The sequence below is a fragment of the Paralichthys olivaceus genome, chromosome 24 (assembly GCF_024713975.1).
Source record: "Paralichthys olivaceus isolate ysfri-2021 chromosome 24, ASM2471397v2, whole genome shotgun sequence".
Taxonomy (NCBI): Eukaryota; Metazoa; Chordata; class Actinopteri; order Pleuronectiformes; family Paralichthyidae; genus Paralichthys; species Paralichthys olivaceus.
The window spans coordinates 5,892,631-5,908,898 of NC_091116.1; the positions used below are offsets into that span (position 1 = coordinate 5,892,631).

The 16,268-nt window shown below is 42.3% G+C and overlaps 1 protein-coding gene across 1 annotated transcript in view; it reads left to right on the forward strand.

Annotated features, from left to right (window-relative positions):
* filip1l (filamin A interacting protein 1-like) overlaps window positions 1-16,268 on the forward strand; it is a 61,137-nt gene that overhangs the window by 18,111 nt on the left and 26,758 nt on the right. Inside the window, exons 2-4 of the mRNA XM_020104108.2 lie at window positions 2,808-3,123; window positions 3,474-3,647; window positions 3,738-3,916. Of these exons, the coding sequence (XP_019959667.1) occupies window positions 2,818-3,123; window positions 3,474-3,647; window positions 3,738-3,916 (659 nt within the window). The 5' untranslated portion in view covers window positions 2,808-2,817. The remainder of the gene's footprint in view (window positions 1-2,807; window positions 3,124-3,473; window positions 3,648-3,737; window positions 3,917-16,268) is intronic.

Sequence of the window (16,268 nt, forward strand, 5' to 3'; positions counted from 1 at the left end):
CCTCAGTGAACCTTTTTAGGAACTACGTGATGTATTTCTGATCCATCTCGGAGATTTTGCAGATACGTGATACTTGCACATGCAGGAATCCCAGCGGTGCCGCGTAACATGTCTGGGACCCAAGGATTTGTTTGCGCAATCTCAACTCAAATTTGAAACCTCCAGCTTCAATGCACATTTGTGTTGGAGTGAGATGATCGACTGCAATTAAATAAGTAGAATTACAAAAACACAAACAGTTTTGTATCTTTATATTGTGCATAGAGGCACAGACGTTCCCTACATCTGTACAAACATACACATACATTAAGAGCAGCTCTGTCTATCGCCTGTAGCCCAGATCTCTGAGTAAGTCGATGTGGAGTCTGTGTTAGACGGCAGGGAATTACCTCAGCTCTGAATCATGTGGCGCCATGCCCAGAGTGTTCACAATGCAATCACCCAGCCATCTTTCTTACACATAACTGTCAGAGGGCCTCACACACAGGCTGGACACACACTCCAGGAGTCTCCGACACATCGTTTCTAAAGCTGCGATTGGAGCGTGTCGAGCTGATTTAGCTGCAAGTCGGGAGATTTTCATTAAAGTCTCAGCGGCAAGCCATGGACTGATGCTGAAAATATTTTTTTACTATTTTAACTTTGTCTTCCTTTTTTATTGGACGGACAATAAGCACACACACAGATAAAGACCGCCAAGTTTAGGTGGTTGCCAATATGAGATATTATATCCCACTTAGCGTGAGAAAACTTTGATTGGCAGTGGCATTTCTAATAAAAAGTTAAATTTCTATGTAGTTATGGTGGAGATATGCGTTTATTTAGACTCGTTTTTGAATTATTTAGTTTTAACTTGTAGATTTAAGTGTTATAATAACCTACAATTATATAAAAACAGCAAACCCACAGTGTACAAATTCTTTAAAATAAAAAGCCTGCGTCCAATATTCTACTAATGTAGATATACAAGTACAAGTATAGTAGCATCAATAAATTAGAAAAGTAATATTTTAGTTGTTAAAATGGAAGTTCAAGTTTTGCCATTCATTTATTCTAGTTAGTTATATTAGTTGGCACATTGAAAAATGAATGGGAAACCATTTTGTATAGTCGTGAAGTGAAAACAGATCTGTCCTGGTCTTTTTCTCATAAAAACCTTCATCATTTTCATCATTTTACTCCAATATATTGTTTTAACATCGTGTTCATTGGCTGTTTGATTTATTTATTATGACTTCATTTCACAAATTTTTCCTTTGATTTCTTGTTTTGCTTCTCATTAAATTCTTCCCCAAAAAATGTCTATCCCCGCTGTCTGTGTTAATGAAAGAAAACCATTAAAGCGCAGATAAAAGCTGACAGCACCATCTCTTCCTGACCTAGCAGGAAGGTGTTTATTGTCAGGGGTGCACTATTAAAATTGACATCATTATTTCGCGTTGCCAAGTTACAATTGACAACATAAAAGTGAGAACATTGTTGTGAAATACAGTCTGTAGCTGGAGCCGCAGCTCGGGAGCTCAGCTAGTTGGAAACATTTCGATGTGAGTCGATCTGGATGGATGATGATGTCATGCCTGTGGGCAGTATGTTCTCTCTTACATCAAACACTCAAAAATGAGTCCCAGCATGCTTTTGTTTCTGCTCTGCCTTTTGGATGTATTTATTTAGTTGAACATAATGCCGAAAAAGTAATAAATTACTTGGCAAAGGAGCTTACAGTTCTTTTGCAGCTTACAGCATTTATCTATTTATCATACTTTGATCGAAGTCAGTGAGTCACTGAATGGCCCATTCATAAACCAGATGTCACAAAGACACAGTGTACTCCAAACAGACCTTGGTAGGTAGCCACAATGCGTTTGATTCATTGCTCGCTAAGTCCCGTACACTGATCTTGTCCCTTTTTCCGATCGGTCTCCAGGCCCAAACACATCAGACCACAGATCAACATCTGTAAAACAGACAAAGTGGGTACGCAAAACGGTTGCGGCACTCCAGTGCCTAAATCCTCTGGCAGACTGGCTGCCCTTCACCAAAAAAAAAAAAAAAAAAAAAGTTCAGGTTCTGGTGAAATTCATCAGCCGTGAATAACGGTCAGTAGCTTTGGGAAATTTGTTGAGCCAAGCTGAAAGCTCAGGGATCTGCATGAGTTCTGGCACGTCAAAGAATTTGTAGCATAATGGCGCTTTGTGGCTGATGGTTCGACGAGATGATGATGACTCTATTACCCTGAGTGAGTATATAATAATACGGAGGGCAATGACAACATGGTGCTGAGCTGTACAGATGACAAATGTGGAACTGCAGGTGTAGCAAACATGTTTAGACTTGCACAAACTCTTTTGCCATTTGAATTCCAGACTCTGCTCCTATTGTTGATGCGTCTTGTGCTTGTTTAATACAGTATTGATTTATTTTCTGGTATCCAGAGTCTGTGCACAGGCTGTCCAGGATATGTAGGACATCAAACCGAGGCCGGCAGAGTAATAGTAGCATCCATTCCCACTAATGTATAAATTCTCTGGCCAGAAAAATGTAAATAAAACATTTAATCAATCATAGAGTAACTCCTGGAATGCACTAAGCTTCACGGACAGATTATATATGACAGAGTAAAAGCATCTGCATATTTTTTTCTTTTAAGTATTTCAAAGTCAAGGGCGTGGATTCATATTTGGCACAGTATGTATTCCTGTACTGTTTTTGTTTTGGAAATAAAGTAAAAGACACATGGTGCGGAAAAAGCTTGTGCTTATCTGCAGGATAACAACATCTCATCCTTTCCTCTTTGATTCATTCAACAGGTAAAAGAACATGCGATCCCGCAGCAACAGCCTGGAGGATATAACCAAGGCCAAGCTAGTGCAGGCAGACACACGCAAGCGATCTGCCGAACGAGAGGAGCCTTCGGGAAGGGCCGAGCGCCGCAGCAGATACCGCGAGCCGCCAGATGACACCGGCACCATCCAGCGGAATCACAAAACGGCCAAGAATAGCTCCTGCTCCGGCGGGAGCAGCAGCAGCAGTGGTGCCACGAAGGCCGGTCGCAGGGAGAAGGGCAGGGACCTCTCCCGGGATGACCTCGTCTTTCTGCTGAGCTTACTGGAAGGAGAGCTACAGGTATAACTGTGGAGATGATGCATGGAGAAAACATGAATGTTTAGCTCTGAGAACATTTGCCAAAACAGCAGCACACAGGCCTGCAGGCATTGGCACTGACCCCGTTCAGACATATAGTCAGACACAGTGGATCAGCAGAATAAAAGTCTGTGTTGATGGAGCTGAGGCAACTTCCTGTCATTCTGGATCCAAGAATCTCCCAGAGGAGTTGTTGCATGATAATTCTTCCTTGATAGAAAGTCCACAGCTTCTCTTTTTGACCAAAACATATTACATTGTGCCAAATTGTATCATCATTTACAGATCATAAAGTTGAATCTAACCAGATTCACCATTCTCTCCAACTGCAGGCCAGAGATGAAGTGATCACAGTCCTGAAAGCAGAGAAAATTGACTTGGCCCTGCTGGAGGCCAAATATGGCTTTGTCACACCACAGAAGGTCCTGCAGGCTCTGCAGAGAGACGCCATCCAGGGCAAGTCTGACGACTTCCAGGAGGACATTTATGAGAGGCCCATGGTTGAGGTAACACCAATATTTAATTCAAACTAAAGTTTTTGGCATCAAAGATGACTGCGGTCAATGACTGAGGTTTTCTGCCTCCTCCGTCCACAGCTGGATAAGTTGGTGGAGAAGCAGAGGGAGACGCACCGGCGGATGCTGGAGCAGCTGCTGATGGTGGAGCAGTCGCACAAACAGGCCCTGTACAAGCTGGAGGACGAGAAGAGGAACCACGGCGAGTTCATGAAGAAGAGCGACGAGTTCACCAACCTGCTGGAGCAAGAGCGCGAGAGGTCAGTGCACTAAGACGTAGACACCGCTTGTTGGTTGGGTTTTTCATCAGGCTCCCATCACATGACCCTCTTCTGGAGGAAGACAACATGGATAATGAATTACAAGTGTTGCTGACCCTGTTGTCTTTGCAAACATTGAATTCTGCATTTATAAATAATACAACTGCTTCCATGTGAAGGAGATATTATTACTATGTATGTGAGCGGCCTTCTGAAAAGTGTGACCTAGAGGACTGGGATTGGGACTTTATTATAACTCTTATTTTAGCGATGTCCATCATCTCCTCACCATCCGAGTGTCTTAACGAGTCAATGTGAGCTTGTTTCTCAGAGCTCTTGGGCCTTTTGAATCATTTCAATCATTGTCTTTTCCTTGACCTTGTGATGGAGGATTTTCAGTGGCCATTGAAGACACTGAGACCAGATTGACATGCTCATGAGCAGTTTTCAGCTTGTAAAAGAGTGGTCCAGCTCCTAAACCTCTGTAATGTTGGCATTAAATCTAACTAATATTCAGCATTACGTTAGAAAATCAATGCTGGGGAAGTCGATCATTGTTTTTTAAGATGACTTGGAATCTGTCCTTTATTTTTCTTGAACAAAACCAAGAGTTTTCGTCTTTTTCTGGAGACGATAAAGGACTTTGTAAACAGAATTTAGGTCTGAGCCTCAATACACAGATAAGATTTACATCTTACAACTCGGCGTGATGGCAGCAGTGAGGATATTTAGTGAACCAGAGTGAAAAAACATAACCCTGGAAAACTCATACACGGCTACAGGGAGTCTGCATTTCATTGGCACGGAAGTTTGCAGGCAGGAGCTCATGATGAGGGGACACTTGAAAATCAGACTGTTTATGCTGCGGTTGCATAATGTGTTATGATGTTGGGATTCTCTAAACTGTGCAAGTCCTTAGGAATTTATTAGCAGTGCTTGGATTTGTACTTTTGCCTGTGTTCAGATTTGAAGATGTTCATTGTGAGCATCTAGTATTTAACTCAAAGCATTGCGGTGCCTAAGTGCAGCCTCACCATGCTGCTGGCAGGGAGGCAACATCTTCGTCTGATCGCGACAGCAGGAATCCTCAAGTGCTATGAAATACAACTAAGGTGTGTTAGCTGTGCTAACGGCCTTATCCCAGCTGTAATTCCATCTGTGTCACGTTAGGAGGCATTTTGCTCCAAGTGTCCTGGATTAGGAGACAACTATTTCAGATTAGTGCGGATGTTCTTAACGCTTCCAATAAAGAAAACGTAATCAATAAAAAGCTGTAACGTGACAGGAACCTGGGTTGAATTAGACAAAAGTGCCGTTCAACATTGCCAGCTGAGACGGAAACGGCTGGAGGCCTGAGGCTGAAACAAGTCCCACTGATTTCTTCTGAGTGTCACCGGGCGGTGCTCCATTTACCGCTTCCTCAGTAACATCACATATTCTTACACATACACAGACACTGTCCATAAAAACACATGCTCAGCAATTTACTTCCCAAAGGAAACACAGCTGGACATCGCCCCGTGACCTATTTGGGACAATCACATCATTGCGCTTTATCCACATGCCGAGTGTTTGACTTGGACTAGAGGCGCGGCGTGACGACGGCCTGCGCTCCGTCACCGGGAATGTCAGGAAGGACGGGCTGCCATGAAAAATAGGCCTCGGTCCAGGGTCCAGCTAATTACCGCGTGAGAAAAGGCAAAAGATTTATTCGACTGAAAGGAGAAACAAAAAAAGAAAAAACAACCTAATGGCTATGAGAAGCATCAATCACGGTGCCTGTTTAACAAGATGCCAGATTACCATGGAAACAGTTGATGAGTGTATTTTTTCAGCCTCGGGTTCGCCAGTGGACTTCGGCATTAGCGCCTGTACAAGGAGGCGAGTAAAAACGTGTGTGGGGCGGTGTTCAACATCTGCTGTTGTCATCTGTCTCTAGTGGTTCAACAAGGCGTTGTTTATGTAGCTGAGGACTCTGCCGTGAGTAAGAGCGCGTGCAAAGTGATAAGGTGAACGTGTGTTCTGAGGCGTCCTCTTACCTCATTCCCTCCCTGACTTGTTTGTCCAGACAATCCTGACATGAGACATTATAGTTTTCGGTGCCACCATAATTACAAGTTATGCTATATGGCGCTGCTGCTTTTTTGGAGCCGAGCTGCATTTGTACATTAAACTTCAACTCTTGCTGTTACTTTGGGTTTAAAGATCATGTCTCAGAAGTTTTTACTTGGATATTTATATTATTGCAGTTTTTATGTACGATATTTACCTCCACCAAGGAGATTATGTTTACGTCTGCTTTTTGATTAAAGCCATTCAATTTTGGTGCAGATCCGCATCAGGGGTCGGTTCCAGGAATGATTTTCACTTTAAATTACGAGATAGGATGTTTTGCACATCTCATATTTGGTGCTGATCCAAAATAAAATCTGTCTCTAGTGGATTATAAATGTGGTTTCATAGGTGGTCTGTTGGCCTTATTCTTTTTGAGTGTGCTTACTTTTGATCGAGGTTGTTAACCTCTTACCTGACACCCCCATTCTTGTGACACAAGCCCAAAACTAAAAACTGTCCTTTAACCCCTTTGATTACAGTCACAACCCCGTCCACCTCTGAGTGACCCGTAACTCTCTGAGTGACCCGTAACTCTCTGAGTGACCCGTAACTCTCTGAACCCGCAAAGCTACACAAACTCTTACAGCTGATGCAGTGATATGGGTCCTAAAATACATTACACATTGATACATCTCTCCATTTATGGTCTTTTCTCATGAATGTTGTAAATATCTCTCTCGAGTTTTTTTTCCCAGTTAAAAGAGGTAGTTTTTGGTAGTTTTCCTCACTCTCACTGAGGGTTAAGGGCAGAGGATGTTGCACCTTGAGACATATTGTGATGTCCAAATTCCTAAAAGACAGACCAGAGTCGGGGAAGCCGATTAGTTGATGCAACCAATTTGTGGTTTTATGGGGATAAAGAATGTTTCTTGACGTCTGAGGTTGTCAGCTGACACTTCAGGAACTCATTCCACCCGGGCAAAAATACCGTTCTGCACATTACCAACTGCAAAACCACAATTTGACATTCTAACACCTATTATACACTATGCATAACAAGGTGTTAATAAGTGACCTTTGGAGGTGGTGTTTCCTTTGCACAGAGCCAGGGCAGCAGTCATGCCCCAGTGTTCCCACATCAAGCATCATTTTTTAGGGTGAGTGTGAGGCTTTTATAGAAAATATGGTTAACATGAAAAAAAGGAAAAAAAAAAGTTACCCAGCAGTCAATATAACTGGGGATGTGCTCTGCTGTTAAAACATCAGGAGCTGATGTCAAGCAGGTTTTAACAAGACGTGCAGAAGATATATTTCTGTCGTATAACAGTCCACTGATCCTCTAAAGATGTTGAGGTAGACATGTCATCAAGACCGCTTTGGGCAGGGAGAAAGGGAGAATCCCAGAGGAGCTTAAGTAAACGACATTTTCGTCCTTCGCCCGAGCACAAAACCCAGAGTTTGTTCAGCGGCTTCTGTTCTGCTCTGCGATCTTTCCAAAACATTATTACAGAGTGCGAGAAAAATAACTGCAAAGCCCAATAAGCTTTGACTCCTAAAAGGGAAAAGCCACTTATCGCTTGTTTGAGGAGAGCCAAAGCAGCGCTCTCTGTGTTTTGAGAGCGGCTGCGGAGTACGAGAGGCACCGCGCCGCACCAGGCTTTCATTTCCCTCTGTTAAATGTTGTGTGATGCATTTTAGCTGCATGTAATCATTTCCGTTCACAGGGCCCTGGAAAGCTGCAGTTTGGGAAATGGACAAAACCTTTTCTTTCTTTAAAAGCACGCACACACACACGCACACACACACACAGACACACACACACACTCAGGCCTCTTTTTCCACCATATTCCTGACTGACCTCCTCCCTGGAAAAGCATGTAAATCCAGGCTGGGGTTCGGGGATGATGAACCCAGTTCCTTTCTGATTAATTGTCGATCAAGCAGCCGCTCATGAGTGGTGACCTCATTGCGTGGCGGGCACTGCAGGAGCAGCAGGGGTGTGAGAGCAAGAGCGACATCCTAACCATCCACAGATGTTACTTTAAACTATGACTTCAGCTCACAGATATATATATATACACACACACACACACACACACACGGCAGGCCTTTTTAATCTGTGTTCCTTTGTAAGGAACTGAGGGGCAGGGAGAAAACTTTAAGATCATCCGTGTCCTTTGGTTCAGATGCATTGAACCCAGTGTGTTGATACAAGCCAAGAATCAAAGTTCCAATTCATCCTTCCATCTTTACAAAACCTCACATGCTGACATCTGCAGCATGACGGCATGAAACATGACCTCTGAATACCAGAATCCTTGTGATGTAACCTTGTGTTTACCAAGCCAGCTGCTCTGGGATCATTTAATACCAAAGAGAGAAGGGAAGGCAAAGTGTCTAATGTTACAGAGGCCAGGGTTTTTTTTTTGATGGAATTCTTACTTGCTGCTGTTTAGTTGGGTTTTTCATTAGGTTTTTAATAGAGTAAGTGTTCATATTTGGCAGCTGCACCTCACAAACTCAGCCACAAAAATCATAAACAGAAAAAAAGGATTATTAAAAGGTGAAAAGTGCTCACTGGATACTTATGACCAGGAAAGGACAGGTTTACTTTTTTTTTCCAGCTCTGTCTCAATACAAAAATTGGATTTGTGGATTTGGACGCTCTGATGGTTCCATCTGTTCATACTGGCTGTGAAAAGATCCTCCGTAACACGATGCCAGTGTAAGAGACGTCTTCTTACAACATTCCCTCTGTGTTTCCCTGGACAGTGTTCACTTGCTGAGTGGCGCTGAGTAAATAGTAAAACAAAGAAGGAATGTTGCCCTAAAAAGACATTTATAGGCCACGAGATAAAAGTACAAGAAAACTTCATTTTCAATGTATTAATCCGAGGAGAACTGTGTGGCACTCAGTCGAGCGTACACCTCCACCTTACCCCAACCGTCCCCTCAAATTCAATCAACGCTTCACAACATTTCACACACTCATAGATACGAGTCCCCTACATATATCTTTTTCAATTATTTCCAGGGAAAACTATGACGAAAATGCTGAAAAAGGCCCTTTCTCAAAATGTTAAACAAAATACGTTACATATCGCGAACATGATCCTGATCTACTTGGCACTTAAAACATATGATCATAATTAAAGTCAGATGACTGTGAGTCCTGGAACATCCCATGACTCACGCCAATTAGTTGTTCGTACTTTCCCATGACAATACTGAATTTGTAATTTTCTGTATTTTATTACTCACTATATTCTTACGCAAATTATGTGGAAGCTCCTACAGTTGTGAGTTTGCTATGGAAACAAGGCCGAGCGACAGAAAGTCATCTCGCAGATTAAAAGTGAGCAAAATGTTTGAAAGTGTAATTTACTGGCACAGTAAGTGATAATCACCGTTACTGCGATTTTTAATGGAGATAAAAAAGCACGGTAGCTGCGAGCGTGATACCGAATGACCCCTCTTCCTGCTCTTAACGATTTGCAGGGTGCGCAGTATATGTTCATGCCATCTGGTTGACTTAACTGCAGCAGGGTGGTGACATCACTCATGTGGATGTGATGGAGAACATTCCTCAGCGATGCCCTCATCATCGCCGAGATGCTTATTATCCAGACCTGCCCTGTTCTTTGCAACAAAACACGTTTTTAAATCTTTTTTTATGAACTGGGCTTTCTGGTTGCTGATGATTCCTCCTCCTGCCTCTGCAAGTTCCAGGCAGGCTGTGAAATTTGCAGGAAAAAAAAAAGTTCTGCCCAAATGGCAGTAGGATGTTTTCAAGCAGCTGTTGTGCTGTGCAATACCTACACATATTCCACTGCATGCATGAGCAGGATCTGTCCTCACCTATGCATCGTTAAGATATTATTGCTACGCCAAAAACTGTGGGTGAGGAGACGAAAATCGGCCTCATTCATCAAGTGCAGCTGACACGTGATTGTTGAGCTCTTAGCAAAGGCTGTTAAGTCTTTCCCGACTCTGCAGACACCTGTATTCACCCCGAAAATGTTTCCAGCCTCGTGCATATTCTGCATTCCTGCTCCAAGCCAGTTGGAGCTTTTGATGTGATAAATGAGAGGATGAGCTAGGTTTGTGAAAGCAGAAATTACCTGCTTAGTTTTAAACCACGAGATATACTGTATATTAGATTCCTGGTACGGGGATGTACACATCTCAATGTTGAAGCACTGTGTCAAATTTGTCCTTATATGGGATGGAAAGCTATTCCTCAAGCTGACTATTGTACAATATGTGACGTTATTGGGATATTTGCAGCTGCATTCTCTGAAGCTCCACCAGCGAAGCCCCCATGTCGAGGCCAGGAATCACACAAATGTGACACATTCAGCGACAGCATCCAAACACACTCAGAACATGCAGCCACTGCTTTACAGTCTCTCAAAACACATTCAGACTCTTCTCTAAATACATCACAACTTCGCCGGGCTGAATAGAAACTGGGTTTAGTTTAAAAGTGTTCATCACTTCCAGTTTCATCGCACAACTAAATAGTTTAGATTTACAGAAGAATTAAATCCAGACTGAGAGAGGACGTACAGAAAATGAATAAAGACAGAAGACACTGCAGCAAACGATTACTGTGAAGGTTGGTGAGGTCTTTGTGGCTCAGCTGCCAGTAATGATGAGATGTTTTTGGCCTTTATGAGTCAATAACAATGAGATCCAAGAAGTTTGAAGAGTTTAAGTGTCCATTAAATTTAATGTGGATTAAATCTGTAGTCGGTTGTGGAGAGTAACTCACCCTGTCACAGTTTAAACGTACTATCTGCAACTTCAAGCCAAATTAAAACAAAACACCTAGTCTGATGATGCCGTGAAGCAGCGTTGGATCATGGGAGAAATCGAACTGACTGGACACGGGCACAAATCATGTTCACAGATGAGGTTCATGTATTAAAGTCTTATCCACGTCACGCAGCAAAGGGCAATGACTCATCGCGATCCATTACGAGTGATCAACAGATACAGTGGAAGGAAAGAACAGCTGATTGGCTAACTGACCCGGCTAAAAGTGGATTTCTCAGGGTTTGAACATTGTTGGAAACTTTTTCCATAAAGTACACACGCCAACAAAATATACAAAAATGATTTGTTATTATAGATAAAACTACCCAGTTAAGTGTGAGGATGTTAGAAGCTGCACCACTAAGCATGGTTTCTTCCATCACTGTCAGTATTAGACTTGTTTTTCCTGTAGAATTTGAACTTTTTGTTTTAGCGCGCTCTATTCCTTTTTCTTTGCAATCTGAGGTCACACAGTGTTCAAATAGGTGAGATCAAAAAACACAAAGAAAGATAGATGCACATGAAGTTTAAAGGAGAAGTGAATTCACTTCCTGCTGCATTTGTGTTCCTGCTTCAAACCCCACCTTTGTTTGTGTATCTACACACTCTTCACTATCACTCCCACTTTTGTAGGAAAAACTGAGCGGCTACTGACCTAATTCGAGCTCGTCATCCAACACTCCCTTTTCTGCTTCGGCCAGATAACGAAACACATTGCTCGACAGTGTCCTCAGCATCACGCTCATCTGTCTGAATCTACTGTAACAGGGCTCCTTCTCCTTTGACTAAAACTTTAAAGCTGCACAACTTTATTGAGTGCAGGACGCTGACTCTTTTCTATAGGCTGATTTATTTGGAGAATAATGTTTTGCTTAGTCTAAGATCAATCTTGGGTGTGAAGCCTGATTAAAACCGTGTATGTGAGATGTATTTTGGCCAGTAGGACTTTTGTATTAAGCTTTGAAGTAAAACAGACTCTGGATTTTCCCATTTGGTCTCAATTAACATTGTAAAAACTGACAAAACATCAAAACTGCCCTGTGTGGAATTACATTTAAGTGTAAATAAAGTTTTCCCGATCAGGGAAGGTAAAGCTGCTTGAATTTGTTATTATCTCAAAAGAAAAAGAAACACTTCACATGCACTTCATTTGGCAATGAATGTGGATCGGTGTGCCATTTTATTTATTATTGTTACCTCATGGATAAGAAATGATGGTACTATTTGAAAGAGGTGCAACAACACTTCACAGATGCCTCGTCCACCTCTGCACTGCAGATGTGCAGGTGCCCATCAAAAAGAGTTAGAAGGCAGAAGCCGGTAACGCGGAACAGACGTCGCTCACATGAAAGCATAGCACTCTTACCTAAAAGAGTGCAACAATGTCTAAATATTGCTCCACTAACGTGTGTAAACTGGCTGGTAATTAGGCTCGGAGCGGCGTCACCACATGGCGTAATGTGATTACATCTCCCTGACAGAATGCAGTGATTAGACCTCACCAACCACAAGGACTAGTCGTTCTGTTCCGACCATTTTAAGACTCGTTATAAACAGAGCCTTAAAATAGAATCTACTTCTTGTACGTGGTAAAGAAATGTCAATATTTAGTTTTGCAAAAGATTTCTCTCCAAAAAAAGTTTTAAAATTGAGAAAACGCAGTATTTGGGATTGTAGAGTGAATTTTTAATTTAAAGGGGTGGAAGCTTGATAGTGAATACCTAAAGGTGTATATACGGGGTTAGACATAACCCATGAGTTTGTCTAGATATCAAATATGGAGTTTTCCAGTACAATCACCTGAGCATGCCTGACAACTTATTTGTAACCATTACCATGTGACAGGGCTAAAAAAGAGCAGGTCAACTGTGCAGAGCTTGACTAATGGTGACTGGGAATCTGCGAGGGCGATGTATGAGCTAATCTCCTATTTATGAAAGGAAATAGCACTGAGGGTGGAGGGCCGGGGGTCACATGGCAAAAATGCAGCTAATGTGGAGTAAGCATGACATTTCTGCGCTTGCCGTGAACCGTGCGTGGCCTCTGCTGGGACCGGAGACAGCAAATGAAGGCGAGACTCAAATTGCATCAAGCGGCAGAGAAAATCTAAAGAACAACATGTAAACTTGACGTTGTGATTTATTTACCCACTGAGCTCTCTTTTTTTTTTTTTTACCCTCTTCTCGCATTTGTTCCAGCAGACACCTTCTTGAGTTACAGCTTGGCATAACACGGCAAAGGGAAGCCATGTTTCGCTGTTGTCCTGTCAGGCTGGAAGGAAGCGACAGAGAGAAAGCTCGCACATTACGTCGTCGAAGCTGGCAGCTGCGGCGTCTGAACAATGAGCCTGTGCCTGCGCTCCCAGCCAAGTCGGTGTTGAGATAGCGAGTGAATTATGGAGGGAGGAAAGCGCCTGCCTGGATCTGCCAAATCAAATGTCTCATTGTGGTGAATGGCCTATCTGGACATGCCCCTGATGAACTGTGCAAACAGGGACAGTGAATCAATGTGGCAGCTTTTCTCCCATTTCTGGTTTTTAACAAAGACAGGATTACGGCTTTACTGCACCCAAACATTAACATGACGGACGTGTGGGAAATTCATGTTTCTCTAACACTCCCTGCCTAACATTTACAGAGAGAATGGCTGTAACAGATTAACTTAAACGCACTAACATCGACATAAGCAGGTACAATATGCAGACTTTAAGGGTTTATCGTGTCAAGCCTCTGAAGCTTCACAATGTCTTCACAATGGCTACACAATGTGCTTTATATTATTTCATAATACACATTTACACAGCCGTTAATACATCTGTATAAAAGAGAAATTATAAAAAAAAGTAAAATATAGCTATTGGCAAATACATAAAATACAATTTTCTTACCTCTTCTCTTGGCTACATATATTTTTTAATTGCTAACATACTGCTAATAAGCGCTAAGGGGTCAGTATTTGTCTTAGTATGTGGAGAACTGGAGGTAAAACTATTATTCTGACCGATAATTGGTCACTGGTACATTAGACTTGAAGGCCAAATTAAGAACACTGAATCCTACATTTCACCCTACAGCAGCCCTTCATTATTCTCTTACTTATATAGGATAGAGTGGATGTAAAATAAAGTTAAAAACTAAAAACTGATGAAAGATGAGTCTACAGAGGATGTTCCTGTTAAAACAGCTCATGATCTCATTTCCTGTTTCAGCCCACTGGGAGGAAAGGGCCAGTTTAGCTGAACCTTAGGCAGCAAAACTGTATTTGGCAGTTTTGGTTCCCGTGACATTAACAAATGTTTAGAAAAACACATGCAAGTTCCAGATTTCATTTGTAGGACATGATGGAGGACACCTCGGCGTGTAAACAAAGCAGCAAATAATTACATCCTGTCAAAGGGGAGCAGGGGTCAGTGATTCATGGCGCTATTGTGAATTTCACCTCATCTTAATACTCTCCAGATTGTAAGATAGAGTTTTCTGGCCAAATTGCCTGAAAAGAAAAATAATCTGCTGTTTTAGTGTCATATTCATATTTTGACAGGTCACTGTGCTCGAGTCTGCAGCCACTGTTGGGCCTTTATGAGATTCCGTGTTAAATTGGAGCAACTCAATCTGAGGTAGTAACTGCTAATTGGGGATATTTATAAGGAACAGGGTTCAATTTACTTTTCCTTTACGAAGAAAGAAAAAGCTGTTTGGTTTTCTTGTATTAGGTAATCTTACAATCTCGAACATTTATCATCTCAAAGGAATTTTAAGACGTCAGGTTTCAGACTTTGTAAACCCCTGTGTACGAAAGTAATACGTGAGTTTGTGGTCGATGCGGGAGGAGAAGAATCTCAAGGCTGTGTGCTCGGCCTCCAGGAGGACCTGTCGAGACTGAGGTAGTCGGGTGTCGAGCGGCGATATGGAAACCAAAATTGAAAACTTTGGAGATTGACTCGTTGCCGAGGAACAATAGAGGAAGCTGTCAGAGGGACCACCCTGTCCCAGTGCATCCTGGGGTTTGACAAGACGGAGAAATATGACCCACTGTTGGGTTTTAAATTCCCTCCTCCCAGATCCAATGCAAGGTGCTGGGGATGATTGATGAGAACGTTTTTCCTGCAGGGTCATGAGACTGGAGAATGGCTGGCACTGCTCTGCTTAAGGGTTGAGATACGAGAGTAAACATTATCGTTTCAGACACACCTTTTCCCCTTTGTAATTATTATTGCTTCCATTCAGAGTTCAAGGAAATTAATAAAACTTAATTATTATGTATCTGTGAGTAATGTACTGAGAAATATCTGTTTTATATGAGTGTTTAACAGTTTAGTCTATTACAAAGCCCACAAGCCTCTGCAAAAACACGGCAGAAATGTAACTCAACCCTCAATAAGATGCCTGACTTCACACATGACCGAATTCTGTATTTTTATGGCAGGATACGAAACCGGTGCCAAGCTAATTAATACACTGGTATTACAAGCCTGATGGCTGCAACACTTAAATCATTTCTATACGTGGACCGCAAATTGTCTATGCAGTGTCATAACAGCAAAACAAACAACAGCCACCTTCCTCCACCCTAAACCCTGAACCGCACTCAAGTCACTTCCAGAGCAAAGCAGCCCTTTTGATGCGAGCCCAAAACCTCAATTACACTGTATTTTTCCAAGATTAAATTATGCAGTCAATTTAGTTTGACTCAAAAGTCTCCTATCCCAACGTTGTGTTGAGCTGGTGAGCCATAAATGCCTGGCGCTTAGTGTGATACCCTTGTAACACTGCAGGATAAAGACATCCAGGAGATAATGTTTTTTGATGGGGTTGCAGCGGGGATGTACGACGGGCCTGTGCGCTTGGCCATAAAAGATTAGAGCGATGAAATCAGACTTTTCCAGCGGCCTGATATCTCCGGACAAATGTTTCTGGGCTCGAAATCCTGCTGGCAGTGACAAGAGGTGGGGAGGGGTAGGGTGGGGAGTATGACTAAAGGGTGGAAAAACGGTTTAAAGGGTCGATCCAGTTTCAGGAGCCTCTCATGGTTTGGTGAAGTGGAAGAAAGAGGAAGTATCTATGTCGGTAAGGAGACAAGTAAGGTTGGATTCTAAACCCACACGAGGCTCCTGCAAAGAGCTGAGTGTTTTATTTGCTCTGGTTTCTTTAGTGTAGTCACCTGGATACATATGCAAATCCTAATCAATTATCAGGCCACATGCATCACCTATAATCTGTTTTAAGGGGTCAAACAATCTAGGACGGGTTCTTGTAAAGTTTAAACATGCCAAGGAGGAGGTATGGTATCTGTGGTTTGGACAAAGAGCAAACACCAGAGAAAATAAATGCCATGCTGGGATCTCTCTAATTTAATGTAAGTATAGCATGAGCTCATTCCAAAGGCACACTCTTCTTTTTTTTTTTTTCAAACAAAGAAAATTATGAGCTCACATTTCAAGCAGCCGTATATTATAGCCAGTTTTATGCTCAACCCAAAA